The sequence below is a fragment of the Gadus macrocephalus genome, chromosome 10 (assembly GCF_031168955.1).
Source record: "Gadus macrocephalus chromosome 10, ASM3116895v1".
In the NCBI taxonomy this organism is placed as follows: domain Eukaryota; kingdom Metazoa; phylum Chordata; class Actinopteri; order Gadiformes; family Gadidae; genus Gadus; species Gadus macrocephalus.
This window is the reverse complement of record NC_082391.1, coordinates 8,226,415-8,243,329: the sequence shown is the minus strand read 5'-3', so window position 1 is coordinate 8,243,329 and position 16,915 is coordinate 8,226,415. Positions and strand designations below refer to the sequence as shown.

At 44.1% G+C, this 16,915-nt stretch overlaps 1 protein-coding gene across 20 annotated transcripts in view; it reads left to right on the top strand.

Moving 5' to 3' along the window:
- Window positions 1-16,915, top strand: part of LOC132466261 (sorbin and SH3 domain-containing protein 2-like) — an 85,326-nt gene that overhangs the window by 47,636 nt on the left and 20,775 nt on the right. For 15 of the 20 annotated variants that reach the window (XR_009527816.1, XR_009527815.1, XR_009527814.1 and 12 more), the window contains 5 exons: window positions 11,414-13,960; window positions 14,485-14,543; window positions 14,940-14,980; window positions 15,300-15,414; window positions 15,517-15,642. Coding sequence is in view for 16 of the 20 variants with exons in the window: in XM_060063361.1 (XP_059919344.1) it covers window positions 11,414-13,960; window positions 14,485-14,543; window positions 14,940-14,980; window positions 15,300-15,414; window positions 15,517-15,642 (2,888 nt within the window). In the remaining 4 variants the exon portion in view is untranslated. The remainder of the gene's footprint in view (window positions 1-11,413; window positions 13,961-14,484; window positions 14,544-14,939; window positions 14,981-15,299; window positions 15,415-15,516; window positions 15,643-16,915) is intronic. The other 5 variants (XM_060063372.1, XM_060063370.1, XM_060063375.1 and 2 more) reach the window with 4 other exon arrangements.

Genomic DNA, 16,915 nt, shown 5'->3' with positions numbered 1-16,915 from the left:
TTAGTGGGCCCCTAACACAATATTTGAAGATGTTCCTGAAATTACAAAATTACAGCTACTACGAGTCGCCAGTCGCACATTGAGCTTTCCCCAAACGCACCGCTTAGGTGTCTGTAGCTTTAATGCAAATGAGGAGGAGAGAGGCGGTTCAAAGAGGAGAGTGGGGGTGTGGCCCTGAACAGCTTGGGGCCACGGTACCATCCAATGAGTACCATGCGCTCAGTTTACAGTGGATGTATCGCAATAGCGAGGCGCACACAGCCTCTAGATATCTATATCATATAATGCATCCGTTTTTCCCCTAAATGCACCTAGCAGCAGCGGTACGCCACTGATGAAATATGACCGCTGCTGCTGAATTTCTTTTTTTTTAACAAGAGGAGAGGAGAGCTTCAGCTTATCTCTTTAAAATAGGAATCTTATATTATTTTTCGCTACGCAAAATAATATAACATTCCGTGCGCTACGGACGCTGGATATGCGCTTCATATCTTCATATCTCATATTCACACTTGTGAGTAAAGCATATAAACGGAGAGGAGAGGAGAGCTCCGTCTTATCTCTTTAAAAAACTAATGTTATGTTATTTTGCGCCACGAACGCTTCATATCAAGGTCATTCACACATCTGAGTAAAGCATATAAACGGAGAGGAGAGGAGAGCTCCGTCTTCTCTATAGAATCAAATATTATTTTGTGCTACAGACGCTTTATATTCAGGTCAATTCACACACCTGGGAGTAAAGCATATAAACGGAGAGGAACTTGGAAATAAATTGGCAGATTCAGAGTTTGCGGTTCAATAAATCCTCAGTGAAACATCATTGCGACACAATTGACACCTCTAGCTAAATGTAGTAACCTAGAGAATCAGCTTAAACATTGTTTTCATTCAAACGAGTCGTCTTTACCGAACGGTGAATTGCACTGGCTTCTATGAGCTGTCGGCTTTCAGCCGCGGAATAGGGACCGTATGCAAAGTGCAAACCTGAAAACGACCACAATGGTAAACTTTCAATAGCGTCGCCATTATTAACTTTAGAGCCCCAAAACTTGTTTCATTGAGGTATTGCCTCTTTATGGTCCTACTACGACCTTTTGTTTTGAAAAATATCTCTTCTTATTTTTGAGGATATTTATTTAAGAACAACTTCAATAGCGTTGCCATTATTGAGTAGCCTGGCTCCTCCCGCCTAAGTACTTTCATTCAATTTAAATTTCCCTTCAGTACTGCGTCTGGGTCTGCGGTATGTTAGTGGGTTTTCTCCGTCCAAATTTTGTGCGTCTAATCAGCTAACAGAGGGAGTGGCTGAGAACAATGATGTTAAAGTTATCTCTCTGCGTGTGTGTCGATGGCGTAGCCGTTATGTTTACAGGGTAGCCGCGGGGTCTTAAAAGTCAAAAAAATGTCTTAAATTTCATGTTCCTAAATTAAGGCCTTAAAAAGTCTTAAATTGCGTTACCCAAGTCTTAATTTTTTAAAGATATGTTTAGGATATGTTTTCATAGTCAACCGGACTGTAACACAAGGGGAAAATAGGGGGCGTTTTGCGTATCAGGGTTTTGCGTAACGTCAGAGAACGTCTGATTTATTGGAGTATACGCGAACAATACTTTGGGTTTTCGCGCCGGCAATCTCAACAAACATAATCAGTCGAGAGTAGACGCCGCATCATGGGGAAGCAGGGCTCTCAAGTCTCACGCATTCGGCGTGAGACACGCAATTCGACCCATGCACACGCTCACACGCCACACTTCGTATTTCTCACGCAGAGAAATTACCAGGATAGCGCCCACCAACTTGCGCCACTATTTAACAGTGGAACAGGTAGGAATCAAATGGGTTCCCCTTACGAAGGGTGACCAGACGTCCTCTTTTGCCCAGACATGCCCTCTTTTTGAGACACTTATAAAAATAAATGTGTCCGGGCGGAATTTCAAAATCCTCATACAAAAGCCTCATACATGTTACATTGGATTTGCGTTGCGTTCCTCTGGGTCTGTCACAAACTACTTAAGCTACGCCCTCCCCACCCCAGTTCTGTTCGCTTTGCATTGCTGGAAGTGAGTAGGGGGAGTGGTTAAGTAGAGCCTTCAGATTGGACGGTTTGACTTTAGAGTTACCGTCATGTTTTGTATTTTTTTTTTTGTTGCCATTATTGTTTTATAGGGACAAACATTAACACATTTCTCCTACAGGGGATTGATAAAGTTCTATCTATTGAACAGAAAGAAACACTTGGTCATACTTTACACACTTTACCACAGCATTGGCCTACAGAATGCCACAGATATATTTTAAGCATTGGACTGAATGCCACATAAATATATAATTATGTTTTTGCACGTTTGCAACGTTTAAAAGTTCAGGGAAAATTATAGCCTCTACTGGTGTTGCTTAGGCCAATATCCTTTTGAGGCAGTGTTGTTTCCGAATATTAGTGTTAAGGGCCAATAATGCTTACTATCATACATTAGTCACCATGTCTGTGGACGGGTTAGGGTTAGGGTTAGGGTTCGGGCTGGCTCCATACATTACAAAGGAGTTAGTAAAAGAGGTCAACGAGGCAAGTGGTGGATTCATTGAAATGGTTGAGGAAATTTGAATGCTGAGAAACTACAGCAATTTGAAAAGTTTGTTTGTTTATATTTTATATTGTGTGTTGAAAGTTTGATATTTAAACCAAAAATACAGCTACACTTTCACACCATCACTTTGTGTATTGTTTTTTTAATCTTTTATCATTTCTGGGTACATGGTCTTAAGAGACATCAGGCCTCTAGACTTTGAGTTAGGCCCTCAGTTTGGCTCTTTGATTGGTGAGTGCACACTTATCCTTTGGCACATTCATTAATGTATTGACATGAATGTTTCATATGTTCCAAAAAAACATGAATAACATATGCACAACCTCGTTTTACGACTGCTTAATGGGTGCGATGTAGGTCTTAATTTTCATTGAAGTGGTCTTAAAAAAGTCTAAAAAAAGTCTTAAATTTGGGTTGATCAAACCTGGGGAAACCCTGGTTTAAAAACATAATGTCTTAGCTCGGCGAGTGTGTCGCTGCCTTTGTCTTGACGTACGGTGTGTGCGCATGCGTGTACAGTGATGGGCAGTAACGCGTTAGAAGTAAGGCGTTACTGTAATCCAATTACTTTTTTCAAATAACGAGTAAAGTAAGGGATTACAATTGCAAAAATAGTAATTCGATTACTTTTACTTTCCTGCAAGCAGCCTGCGTTACTGCGTCACTAAACCGTGATTTATTTTTGCCATAGACAATAAAATAATTTGGGATTTTGCCGTATTTGCTTTGTGAGACTGTCTCGTGACAATGACGTAGCTTATAGCGGCGCGACGTCTAGAAGTAAACAACAGACACGTGTGTGCAAGACTATTTCTTGTGTTAGGCCACATGGCTAATTTGCATCCGCGCACAGGATTCGCTGGCTCCGCAAGACAAATAATCTAACATATTTAATACTCTCTATCCGTCTGTCTATCTATCTATCAACGCATGGGTCTAGTTTTAATGTGATGTATTTTGTTTATGTCCAGTCAGACTTGTTGTCTCCCTTGTTCTGTGTGGTCTTGTAGGCTATACTGTGTGAGCCGAATCACCGTCCTTTTCTGTTTTGGTAAACGCATTACTCCTCTCTGCACTGCAACTGTTAAAAGATGTAAATGTTAATAGAGACTTTGGTTTTAATTATTTTATGGCTGTATTTTATTTACATCTATTCGAATGAAGGTGTGTATACACACCAAAACGATTTTCTTTAAATGAGACTGTTGCATTTAATTAATTTTTTTGTTTGCAATGTCTATAGTTAAAAAGATTGAGACTAATCAAAAAAAAAATTAAAAAAGCGTATTCAGGTTGTGTATAGCTAGTGTGTTTTTGAAAAGTAACTAAGTAATTAGTAAAGTAACTAATTACTTTTGAAAATAAGTAATCAGTAAAGTAACTGGATTACTTTCTTGGATAAGTAATCAGTAACTAATTACTTTTTCCAAGTAACTTGACCAACACTGTGCGTGTGTATGTGCGTGCGTGTGTGTGCACTTCTGTGTATGTGTCGCTGCATTTGTCTTGACGTGTGTGTGTGGTTGTGTGTGTATTAGGGATGGGCAAAATGATTCTTTTCCGGGAACTAGTTCTTTCAGTTCAGTTCACCATAACGATTCGTTTGTTTGATTCGTTCGTTTTGATTCGTTCGTTACGTCAGATGACGTCATTTGACGTCATTTGACAGGGAATCTCACAGGTGTCTGCCCCCCACCCGCGAGAGGGCCCTGAGCATAATTTAAGCGACTTCTAGGCTCTACCCCTCGTGAAAATCGACAAGATATACTATATAGTATAACCAAACGTCCCACCAATATTTATACCACTTGCTTACTCTCTATATGTCGTTCATGGTTTTATATTTATAATTTTATTTTACTTTACATTTAATTCTTCATTATTCAGGCATTACAGAACTGTCATGGTCATAAATAAAAAAATACGAACTGCAGTTTAATTTCTTTGTTTGTTCTTGAATTGACGTAGAATGGAGCAAAGACTCCTGGGATTGGGAAATGCGTTTATCCAATAAACAGATGGAGGTCAAGTCTATTTTTGGAAATGTAGGGGGATATATGAGTGGCCCCACGTCGAATGGTATGACCCAAGATACGTCAGACAGAGAAAGCGCGCAAATTCGACGGTACCACCTTGTCATTTGTTTACCCAGGTGCCATGGCAACACCATTGCTACCTCTCATTGGCTGAATCTTTGAGAACGTTGTAGACTCAATCAATATACGTCGCGGGAGACGAAGCTCTGTTTGTTTGTATATTTTATTTACGTGACCATATTTTTGTTTTATGTTAAAAAAAAAGAATCAAAGAACCAGTTCTTCTTGTTTTGGGGAACCAGTTCTTGTCGTTAACGTTCGGGATTCGTTCGTTGTGAACGAATCGGTCGCGACCGACTCATCCCTAGTGTGTATGGGTGTTTGTGTGTGTGTGTGTGTGTGTGTGTGTGCATTTCCATGTATGTTCGTGCGCATGTGTGTGTGTGTGCGGTGTGTGTATGCGGTGTGTATGTGCGTGCTTGAGGTGTATGTATGCGTGCGCATGTGCGGTGTGTGTGTGTGTGTGTGTGCATGCATTTCCATTTATGTTCGTGCGCGTGTGTGTGCGGTGTGTGTATGCGGTGTGTATGTGCTTGCTTGAGGTGTATGTATGCGTTTGCGCGTGCTGTGTGTGTGTGTGTTTGCATTTCCATGTATGTTCGTGCGCATGTGCGTGTGTGTACGGTGTGTGTATGCGGTATGTATGTGCGTGCTTGAGGTGTATGTATGCGTTTGCGCATGCTGTGTGTGTGTGTGTGAGCTGCAGGCTGCTTGGCACATGCGCATATGAGTAACTTGAGTAACTGGTGCGACAGGCGGCAGGTCTGCTAATATAGTAGTAAAATATTTATAGATATATATAGTGTTTGTTATAAAGCCGTTTAAAGAACAGCGTTACGTTACGCCGTTATTTTTTCAGTAACGGGGAAATCTAACTAACTAGTGTTTCCGTCGTTACAACTCCATTACTCTAGGTTAAATGCGGTGTGTTACTATGGCTGTGTCTCAATTCAGGGGCCGCATCCTTCGAAGGATTTGTCTCCTGAATTGAGACACAGCCTATGACTTGATTGAATAAACAGCGTAACCCGAACGCACCCCTGGCTCCACACACAAACTGCTGGTGAGTGAGGACGCCGGCTGGGTTAACAGCTAGATGAGCGATTATGATTGGCTAAGGCAAAGTCATGTTTCATGGTAGCCAATCGGAGCCATTGTTTTTACACGCAAGCCAGGACACACAGACACACACACACAGACACACACACACACAGACACACACACACACACACACACACACACACACACACACACACACACACACACACACACACACACACACACACACACACACACACACACACACACACACACACACACATACACACACGCACACGCAAACACAGACGTTAACACACACACCCACTCACCAAACAGATTCTATGAAGCAGCAGAATTGGCGAGTCCGGAGCAATCCGATGAAAAGTTGGCATTTTCTGTAGTATTCGGCAGATGTTCCGTAGCCTTTGCAACCAAGCAAATACAAAATTGAGAAATAGAGAAATATATCAGGGCCTTCAATGGGCAGTTCAACCATTTAGCACATTAAGGCCAAGTGAAAACTGCTCAGAAAAATCCAAATTCTTTGACATATAGCATTCTTTTTTTTCACAGTAACGCAAATAGTTAATTTCCCTGGTTAGGCAAGGCAAGGCAATGCAACTTTATTTTTATAGCACTTTTCATGCACAAGACCAATGAGAGTGCCAGCTCCCAACCCCTGTAGAATGTTGGTGTATTTTAGTGTCTCTGTTGTTCACATTTCTAGTCTAGGGACAGGCCAGGGCCTCTCTTACTGGTACAAGGTGTTCCCCAACATTCTGCCTCATTATTCAACCTAAGTCTGTATCTCGCTGTATTACATCCTGGAATAAACCATCTATTCAACCCTCTGATCCAACCTGTCAAGTTGCTTTGATTTCGACTTCAAGAATTACTACTACGACTGAAAATACACAACGCAGAGTCTGTCCGAACAGTTTAGAAATAAGCTGAAATCGAACACCCTTTTAAGAGCCATGAGCGCATTTGAATCTGACGAGTTGATATTTTGAAAGCGCGTCTGCAGTCTCCGATGAGACAGATGCACATGAATTTCAAACTGCAAATGGCTAAATTTATGGCCAAATAATATGGGCTAGTTCACACATGGAATAAGGTTTTCTTCCACAACTTCAGAAACACTGAGTCCTCAAATAAATTTCGGCAAAGAAAACGTATATGATATAACATATGATATGCGGTACCTGTTGTTCTATTTAATGATGTACGCAATACATTATAAATATCGTTTCTTATCAGTATTGTATGCATTATCGTTATCGACTTGTGTTCCTAGTATGCATGTGTCCCCCCGTTAATATACATTGCCATGGACTGTATTATGCGTTACGTGTTTAGTTTGCGTGTGTTTAAACAGATGGACGTACACACGCGCGCCCGCATTCAATCATTCTTTTTAACACTCACTCGCTGTAAAACAATGTTTTCTCACGATCAAAATACTCATCAATCCTAAAAGTTATGGGCATGTATACATTGTCTGTGTCAAGAAAATATGTGTTTGCTTCACGGTGTTTGCAGTAAAGCAACTTATTACCGCTGTATCAGCTGTTCTTTCCCAAATAATTTACCAAGAATGTGTGGCTAGGTAGATGAGAGAAGCAAAGTGTATGCGCGAGGTGCACAAGCAACATTATGCATGCGCCCTTAAAATAGCATCTGAACAACGCGCCACCATCTTTAAACCAGGTATTTCCTGGTTTGTGGCGCAAGGGGTTTCTGAAATGTCAAAATAGCCCCAGGGAACGTTTGCGCCAGAACACGCCTCCTCCTTTCGCCGAGCCGCCCCTTGGGGCGCAAGATCATATCCTAATTTACCGACGCGTGGCGCAGGAGGGAAAAGAACGCTCTGCGCCAGTTGCAAACCAGCAACGACACATGCGCCAGTGATTAAGTCAATTGCGCCGGATGCAAGATAGGGCTCTTAATGTGTATTTTGTCCAGTGTATCCAATAGATCAATCCCTCTTCAGAAATTCTGACTGTTCTCTTCGAATATCATTAAATCCTTCATGCACAATAATCTGTGAGATTTTGTTCTGTCCGCAACCTCCATCCGGACACATTTCAGGGCTCAGGGGTGCACGGGTGGCCGACGCATGCGCAGCTCGCCTCCATGGCGACTGGTTCTTGTTCCGTCTCTTTCCGCACCGTCCGTCCGGACGCATCTCGGGGCTCAGGGGTGCATGGGCGGCCGACGCATGCACAGCTCGCCTCTCTGGCGACGGATTCATGATCGGTCTCTGACCGCACTATATGTCCTGACGCATCTCGGGGCTCAGGGGTGCATGGGTGGCAGGCGCGTTCGTGGACTCTTGAATTGGCAGGAACCGGTTCTTCAGCGGCAGGGTTAAATTCAGTGAGGGGCTAATCCGGCTGATACATGCAACTTTAATTTAGGGTGGTTTAGCATTTGGAGTTGAGTGAACTTGTTGATTCACTTTGGTATGTTGTTTTGGCTTAGCGCCGACTCTGTGCCAGTGAGACGCAGCTGGAACTGTCTCTCTCTTGTCCAGCTTCGCGAAGGATACAGTGTAGCTTTGATCATCTTGTTGTATATTTGTCTGAGTTAGCTCAGCAAACTCAACCATCGGCACTGTATCCTGGAGGAGTCCTTTGCATTTTTCTAATGCTGCTAGTCTCGTTTCAAATAAATCGGAGTACAGAGGCATGTTGGCGATAGGAAAGTCCAAGGCTTTTGCTGTGGTCTGATCCGGGAGTCATAAAAAGTTCCAAAATGTATTGTTGAATCGAGCGATTGAGGACTACGGAAACAAACTATATATTGTTCAGTATTATGATCATGAAATAAAATAAAATAAAGTAGATCTGAACACTGAATTAAGTATTTTTTCCAATGCCTAGTGGAGCTTCGGGAAACATGACCCCTCTCTCTGCTGCCTCTCTCAAGAGTAACTAGTTACCTTTATTATAGAGTTATTTAGTTATTTAGTTACTTTTTGGAACAAGTAGTGAGTAAATATAACTAATTACTTTTTTAATTGAACATTGCCAAAACTGTGTATGCATATATATTAGTGCCGTCAGTTAAACACGTTATTAACGGCGTTAACGCAAACCGATTTTAACGGCGTTAATTTTTTTATCGCGCGATTAACGCAATTCTTTATTTAAAAAAAAAAAATGGATCTATATATTATTTTTTTTCTTTGGCTCAAAACAAAGAAGCAGTAGCTTTATTGCTATGTTCAAGGCAGTATCTTTGTATGTTCATCGTTTAATTGCACTATAGGTATTTTTTTGTATCGTCCTGTTTTGATCAGTATATGCCAATGTTGTTATCAATAAAAACATTTGCACAAGGCAAGCCGATGCACTTCTCCATGTTGATAAGAGCATTAAAATGAGAAAAAAATTATGGGACAAAGAAATCTGCATAGAAAAGATATTTTGCATAGAAAAAAGAATTGCGATTACTCGCGATTAATCTCGAGTTAACTATGACATTAATGTGATTAATCGCGATTAAATATTTTAACCGCTTGACAGCACTAATATATATATAATATATATATATTAGTGCTGTCAGTTTAACGCGTTATTAACAGCGTTAACGCAAACCAATTTTAACAGCGTTAATTAATTATTGCGCAATTAACGCTCTTTTGGTTTGGCAAAAGTTGTCGTTTTTTCACCTGCTGTCTAGCAACAACTAGTCATGTTAGAAAAACGACAACACCATACCGGATCTAGCTACACCGGAAACAAAACAACAAGCACGCCGCACAAACTCTTTGTGGCAAGCAAGGATACGGAGCGGGTGAAAAAGTCCTTAAAAGTGTGTGTGTCACTCTGTTCGAGCCTACACAAGAGTTCACAGCTCAGGCTGCCGGACGGCGCTGCAAGGAACTTTTATAAACGCAATATTGTTATCCCGCAGTAATCAGCCCGACAGCCCCGAAACGTTAACGGCCCACCGGGAATTCTCCCGACTCTCCCGATTACCACTCCGCCACCTTGTTTGTGTGTTTGTGTGTGTGTGTGTGTGTGTGTGTGTGTGTGTGTGTGTGTGTGTGTGTGTGTGTGTGTGTGTGTGGGCGTTAATCGATAGCCTGGTAATGTGCATAGGCCTACGTACGGTAGGAATATCCATACTGGTTTAAATAATAAATGTTATAGTATTTCCCATCTTTGCTGAGCAAGAGTTTTGTTCAAAAGTTCATTGATTGAAACAAATATAAGTCTGGGCTATTGAAGTTTTACGGTACCACTGTCATTCACCTACCCGGTGTCAAGTGGACCGGGTTGAATTCACTGCGGGTCTCTCTTCTTATATCCATCTTACCAAATATTTGTTATTACTGTCCTTCTCAACACTCTCTGATCTCACTAAAAGGCTAGCAGCACGAAATCAAGGGATATTTAGAATAGAAAAAAATGTGCGATTAATCGCGAGTTAACTATGACATTAATGCGATTAATCGCATTAATTAATATTAATTAATATTCATAATTTTAATATTAGTGTTGTCAGTTAAACGCGTTATTAACGGCGTTAATGCAAACCAATTTTAACAGCGTTAATTTTTTTATCGCACGATTAACGCAATTAATTAATTTATTCTTTCTTTTTTTATTTTTTTGGCTCAAAACAAATATGCAGTAGCCTGACTGCTATGTTCAAGGCAGTATGTTTGTATGTTCATCGTTTAATTGCACTATAGGCATTTTTTTTGTATCGTCCTGTTTTGATCAGTATATGACAATGTTGTTATCAATAAAAAAACATTTGCACAAGGCAAGCCGATGCACTTCTCCATGTTGATAAGAGCATTAAAATGAGAAAAATTAATGGGACAAAGAAATCAAGGGATATTTAGCATAGAAAAAAATCGTGAGTTAACTATGACATTAATGCGATTAATCGCGATTAAATATTTTAATCGCTTGACAGCACTAATATATATATATATATGTATGTGTATATGTGTGTGTCCTAGAACTAGAGCTAGTGGCGTAACATCATGGTGATATGCCCCGGTGCAAATATTTATTTTGTGCCCCTGGACAGGACTTCCGAGCGGGGGTGGGGGGGGCCTCCATGGGCCCCTGACGTCGTCTGGGCCTCGGTGCAGTGCACCGTCGATATTTACGCCACTGAGCTGAACCGTGTCTCAGCATTACTCAGACAGCCAGTGAGGATGAGCGTATGAATGAATGAATGCCTTTTATCAGGATGAGCTAATGTTCACCCTTTCACTAAAATATTGGAGAATGTTGCTATCGAAAAATAACATTTGCGATACAGCTGTACTAATCATGATATCAAAGCATCCTGTGTTCAGCTAACGCACGGCCAGTAAATATTGGCCTATGGCGCCGACTGGTCTGGAGATGACAGCGATAAATAAAGGTCTATGAATATAGTTTAGCACTACGGACACAATAAGCGGACTGTGTGATGAGGAACGTTAACAGGCTGTTACAGATTAAACAGATTAGTTTGTAGGCTGTAGGTGTTCAGTTGGGTGCAATCAGCAACCTTAATATTGCAGCTAGTTGCTGCAATATTCTGCACCCTGGACCTTTTCATGTTATCATCGGTTAACCGTATTGACACCCTTCTGTCTGTCTGTTGTGCTATCTGCATATTACAATGTCCTGTTTCGTCTCTCTTCCTTAATGCGGCCGTACGGCTCGTCCTCAGGTGGGGGCGTCCATTTTGACGACTGTCGCACACTCTTAAGCATGCAACACAGAGCTCATGACCTGCAGCACACTGACACAGAACCACTGCTGCCTCTGCTCCGTCACAAAGAAGCTCACAACACAGACGGCGAGGCCACCACAGCACTGAGCTCTGTCAGCACCACGTGTATAGCAGACGGATGGGGGGAGGAAGGAGATGGGAAGAAGGAGAGAGATATGAACAATCAAAGGGTGATAGCAGAGTTGGGAAACATGGAAGAAAAAGAGATGACCAAAACATCCAAACTTTTGACCAAAAGCACCACTTGGCCCGAGGAGATGAACAGGAGGGTGAGCTGCCAGGCAAAGGACGAGGTTCGACCTGTAGAGGAGGTGGACAAGAGAGGAGGAGAGGAAGAGGGATGCCCCACCTCTGAACGTGTCTATTGGATAGAGGCCACAGAGGGACGAAGAGAGGAGGGACCGCAGGTGGGAGGAGAGCTGGTTAGGACTGATGTAGAAGAGAATAAGGGGGAAGAAGAGGAGGAGAGGGGAGAACGACAGACCCAGAGGATCAGGAGAAGCAAGGAGCCAGGAGCAGCGCATGTTGTCCCCCCCCCTCGCTCCAAAAGTGTCAGCTCTTTCACACAGGGATCGAAGCACAGAGAGGGCCAGCGACAGAGTACCCACACTTCAGCTGGCTTTCTTAATCTGTACCGCTCTATGCACAATATTAACAGAAAGGAGGTGATGTCAGGGCATTTGCCCAAGGCTGTGTGTGATATACAGGCTCGCATATTGGCTTACAAAGAAGAGATGGTCAATGACCAGCTGAACAAGGCTGAACCCCGAATGGTTCCGCTCCACGCTGGAGAGCAGGGGACAGAACATGGTGGAGCCCCGAGGGCGCCCACCGTGCAGAACCGCATCTCTCAGTTTCAACGCCTGATAAACAAATCTCAGTCCATGCCAAACCTGGGATGTCGGGGAGGAGGAGAGAGATGTGCGAGGGACAGAGTAGGGGAGGAGGCTGGACACGGTCAAGGCCACATGCCAAACTATAAACCTCCCAAACACGGCCCTGCCTTGCGCCTGGAGAGGCCGGGGGTCCGAGCCCTAGAGAGCCGGCGTGCACCTGAAGGCCGGTCCACCGTTATCCATAAGCCAGCAGTGTTACACTTCCTGGATAAGAAGGAACCCTCACAGACCAACAACGGCCCTCAGAACTGCTCCGTGGTCCAACAGTTCAACCACAACACTCTTCTATGCTTCGACCAGGAACACATAGGCAAGAGCAGGCATGGTACTTCACATAATGTACATGGAGATAGCAGACATTGCAATGAGACGTGCACAGATTCCCCACCCGTACTCTATATAAACTCAAGAATGCAAGATGGGACACATGCAGGCCACGTCAACTACATGCACCATCGCAAACATCTCCACAGCCAATGTAGCGAGGTAAGAGACCAGTACAGCAGCCTGCATCAAACCCCTTCACGGGAATGCAAGGTTGAGGAAGGCAGCCTGGCATTGGACTGGTTAGTGTACAATGGCTCTTCTGTGTACAGCAAAAGTGAGCAGGAAAGAATATCTTATTCCTCCCATCCGCCCCGTTTCTCTCCTTCTAACGACCACAAGAACCCTTTGCCATGCAGGCCTTCCCCGCCTGTCCCTCAGAGTCCTAACCTCTGTGGAGGCATCGGTCATCAGAGGTCAGATCATTACCAGCCTGCAAGCCTCCTCAGTCCCACTCCTTATCTGAGCCAGGGAGCTCCAGCCTTGAGCAAATCGCCAATTCCAAGAGCTATGAGTCCCTGTGTGATGCCAAACTCCTCAGTCCCTGACCCCTGCAGGCTTACTGGTAACCCTGTAAGTACACAGCAAGCAAGACAGTTCTTTGCAGGGCTCCAGTGCAAATCTGATGGATCCACCGCCCCCACAGAGCACAGGAGATACACTTCATCCTCTCAGAAACCTGCTGTCCCAACCAGGGAGCCCATTAACAGGTCCCGCAGTCCCCTTGGCCCCCTTCCAACACACAGAGAATGTGGTAGGCGGTCCACTCCTTGTTCTAAGGTGTTAGATAGCCCTCACCCAACCCCTGGTTACTTTGCCGTTGCAGACTCTAGTCAACCTCTAGATCCCTGCAGAGCCCCCCCCGTCCACCCGGACCCCTGCAGAGCCCCCCGCTCCACCAGCTCCGTGTTCCTGGCCCTGGAGCGCGCCCTCAGCGGGATCTGGGAGTACCTGAGAGAGGAGGGGGAGGAGGGGGAGGAGCATGAGCAGGAGGAGGGAGAGGAGGAGGAGGGAGAAGAAGACAGCAGAGGGACGCCACTGGCCCCTGAGCGGGGCTCGTCCCTCTGGGCGGTGGAACATCAGCGCACGGCACACTCTGGCCGCGGGAGGGGCCCCAGGGCGGGGGCGGAGAGGACCAGGAGAGCAGGAACTAACCAATGGGAGCTGGACGTTGGCGTACGGTGTACCAACAGCTTCTCCAATGATCACACTGTAGCTAGCTACGACCGGCAGGACAGAAGAGAGGAGCCTGGGATCTGCCAAGGTTCACCCCCACCCCACCGACCCTTCATACCACTCCTGATGATTGCAGGCCAATCTGATATCTGATAAGAATAACTAGGGGGCAGGTTTAGTCTGTTTAAGGTTTGATTGGGGAAAGAAAAACTGTAAGAAAACAGTGTAAAACAAATCAAATATATTTATCAGGCAATTCCCATCATATCTGTTTGGCTTGCAACCTACCATGCATGTGAGAAGGTATAGATGTCCAACAATCACCTGCGCCTCCATCTACCATAGAACCTGATCTAATAGATCCAACCCTTCTCCATCTCTATGTTCTGCTGCATCACTGTGATAGAAAAGTCACGTGCCGTAACTGTTGGTTTGTGATTGTTTTGTTGCTGTCAGTTGTTAATGTAAAGTTGTGATGTTGCTCTGGCTTTTGTTGTCCATGTTGTCATTATAGAGTTATCAAATATTTATTATTAAAAATATGTAATTTGGCCGCATACCTTTAACTGCAGTATGTTATTCTAATCACAATCTAATCTTATTCATGCCCAGAGCCACCAAAGACTACGTTCAGAAACTCAGTCATCCCTGACAGAAAGTCTGTTGCTGAGGTAAGGAGGATAGACATTTCATGTCCGTTTACAGAACTAAGTTCATGTCTGATGAAGGAAACATATTTTTAGGACATGTCGGCCAGCAAAGTTTTAGAACTTTAGAGTATGATCATAAGAAACTACGTGCAGCAAAGTTACCAAGGATACATTCAGTGAGACAATGGAAGCCAAGCCATTCTCTTTTGACGAATTCAGGAAACTATGTTACATCACCATACAAAGATTAAAAGGAAATCATCATAAAAAAAACATTGATCATAAGTATCATATTTTGTTGTGTTTTGTGTTTTATGTTTTGTGACATTTCTAAAAGTGGCTTCTTAAAAGTTAAATCTACGCTAACTTTATTCATATTTTTGTTGTGTATTAAAATGTCATTGTTTCCTTTTCCAGTGCGCCAGGGTTCTCTACAACTTTGATGCTCACACCTCAAAGTGAGTTCATTGGCTGAGCCCCAGACTGGTTCCATCTGCAGCCCACTGGGCAGAGGACCCCAGTCGCTCCCCTCACAGGGGGGTCACCACACTGGCAGTGAAACGTCTCATCTCACATCAATGTCAACAATGTGATAAACTCTGTGTGACAATTTTTGGTCAAGATATTAAATGCATAGAATGTAATATAATTTTATTAAATTAAGAATATCAAGAGTATTGATATTCAGCAGAAGAACATTGTAGGTTTCCTAGTTCTTATGAACAGTTTGACTCACTGGGCTGTGGTCCACCTTAACCATGGTATTGTTGTGTTTAGGGAGCTGTCCCTGAGGAAAGGCGATGTGGTGACCATCACCAGACTGGTGGACAGTAACTGGTATGAAGGCCAGCTCAGGAGAGCAGTGGGGATATTCCCTGTCTCCTATGTCCAGGTCAGTCGTCTCTACAGTTGGTCCGTTGCAGTATTTGTCTAATGAGGGGTCCCACCCCCCACACACCACACCTGTCTCTCTCTCCTTTGCTCCCTGATGCAGAAGATCTGTTCCCAGCCCCGTCGCCCCCCCCCACCCTCCACCCCGTCCCGCTCCTCCGTCCTGGGGGAGGCGGTGGTCCGCTTTAACTTCACAGCCGACACCCCAGTAGAGCTGTCCCTGTGTAAGGTACGGCTCCAACTCTGTCAGCGCGGGGAGACGCCTTTAGAGTCTCCGCGAGAAAGCTAGGTTGTTGCGTATCACACACTTTTAAAGATCCCATATCATGCTTTTTTAGGGTTAATAGTTGCATTTGGAGGTACTACTAGAATGGGGTTTCATGCCTGTATGTTAGAAATACCCCTTATTAATCTCAAACAGTAGTGTGAGGTTAATAAGGGGTAAAAGTTACAGAAGTTGTAAACATTGTGGTTGGCCGGGAGGCGGGACTTCAGCACTTCAGCCCCGCCCACTGCAGTCTGACGTCACACTGTTACAGAAGTAAAGTTGAGTGCAAACGAGCTTCCCGCCCTTATTGAGGGGCATTCTTGGTGGGGGGAACACTCCCCCTGGGGAGGACTTAGAGGTTTCTAGCTTGTCAGATGCAAAAACATGTATATACATTGTAGAACATATAACATAGAACATGTAACATAGAACATAGAACATATAATATCTAAAGCTAAGGGACGTCGGAAAAGCATTAATCACCCCTTTAAGCTCTGCAAACAGGGTGCCCTAACAGGGTGCCCAGACAGGGTGCCCAGACAGGGTGCCCTAACAGGGTGCCCAGACAGGGTGCCCAGACAGGGTGCCCTAACAGGGTGCCCAGACAGGGTGCCCAGACAGGGTGCCCAGACAGGGTGCCCGAACAGGGTGCCCGAACAGGGTGCCCAGACAGGGTGCCCTAACAGGGTGCCCAGACAGGTGCCCTAACAGGGTGCCCAGACAGGGTGCCCAGACAGGGTGCCCGAACAGGGTGCCCAGACAGGGTGCCCTAATGACGCGGCCACACGTTGTCAGAATGCCGACTAATACGTATGCTCAGCTCTCTCTCTGTCGCTGCTGTCTGGCAGTTAGCACCCATCTTTTTAAACTATTGAATATAGCAGAGGCAAATATATTCTTGAAAATAAATATAGATTAGCCATCTTGAAATATTGATATAATGTTATGTGGTTCTGGAAGCAGGTAAAGGTAAAACATATTATACCACCAGGTGTGAGTGTGATGGCTGACTTGTAATGGATAATCAAACACACACCTGGTGGTATAATATGTCACCTTTAACCATTGTGTGTTAGTTCTCTGAGGACACTGATGTTGTGTGTTGGTTCTCTGAGCTGATGTTGTGTGTCTGTTCTCTGAGCTGATCTTGTGTGTCTGTTCTCTGAGCTGATGTTGTGTGTTGGTTCTCTGAGCTGATGTTGTGTGTTGGTCCTCTGAGCTGATGTTGTGTGTG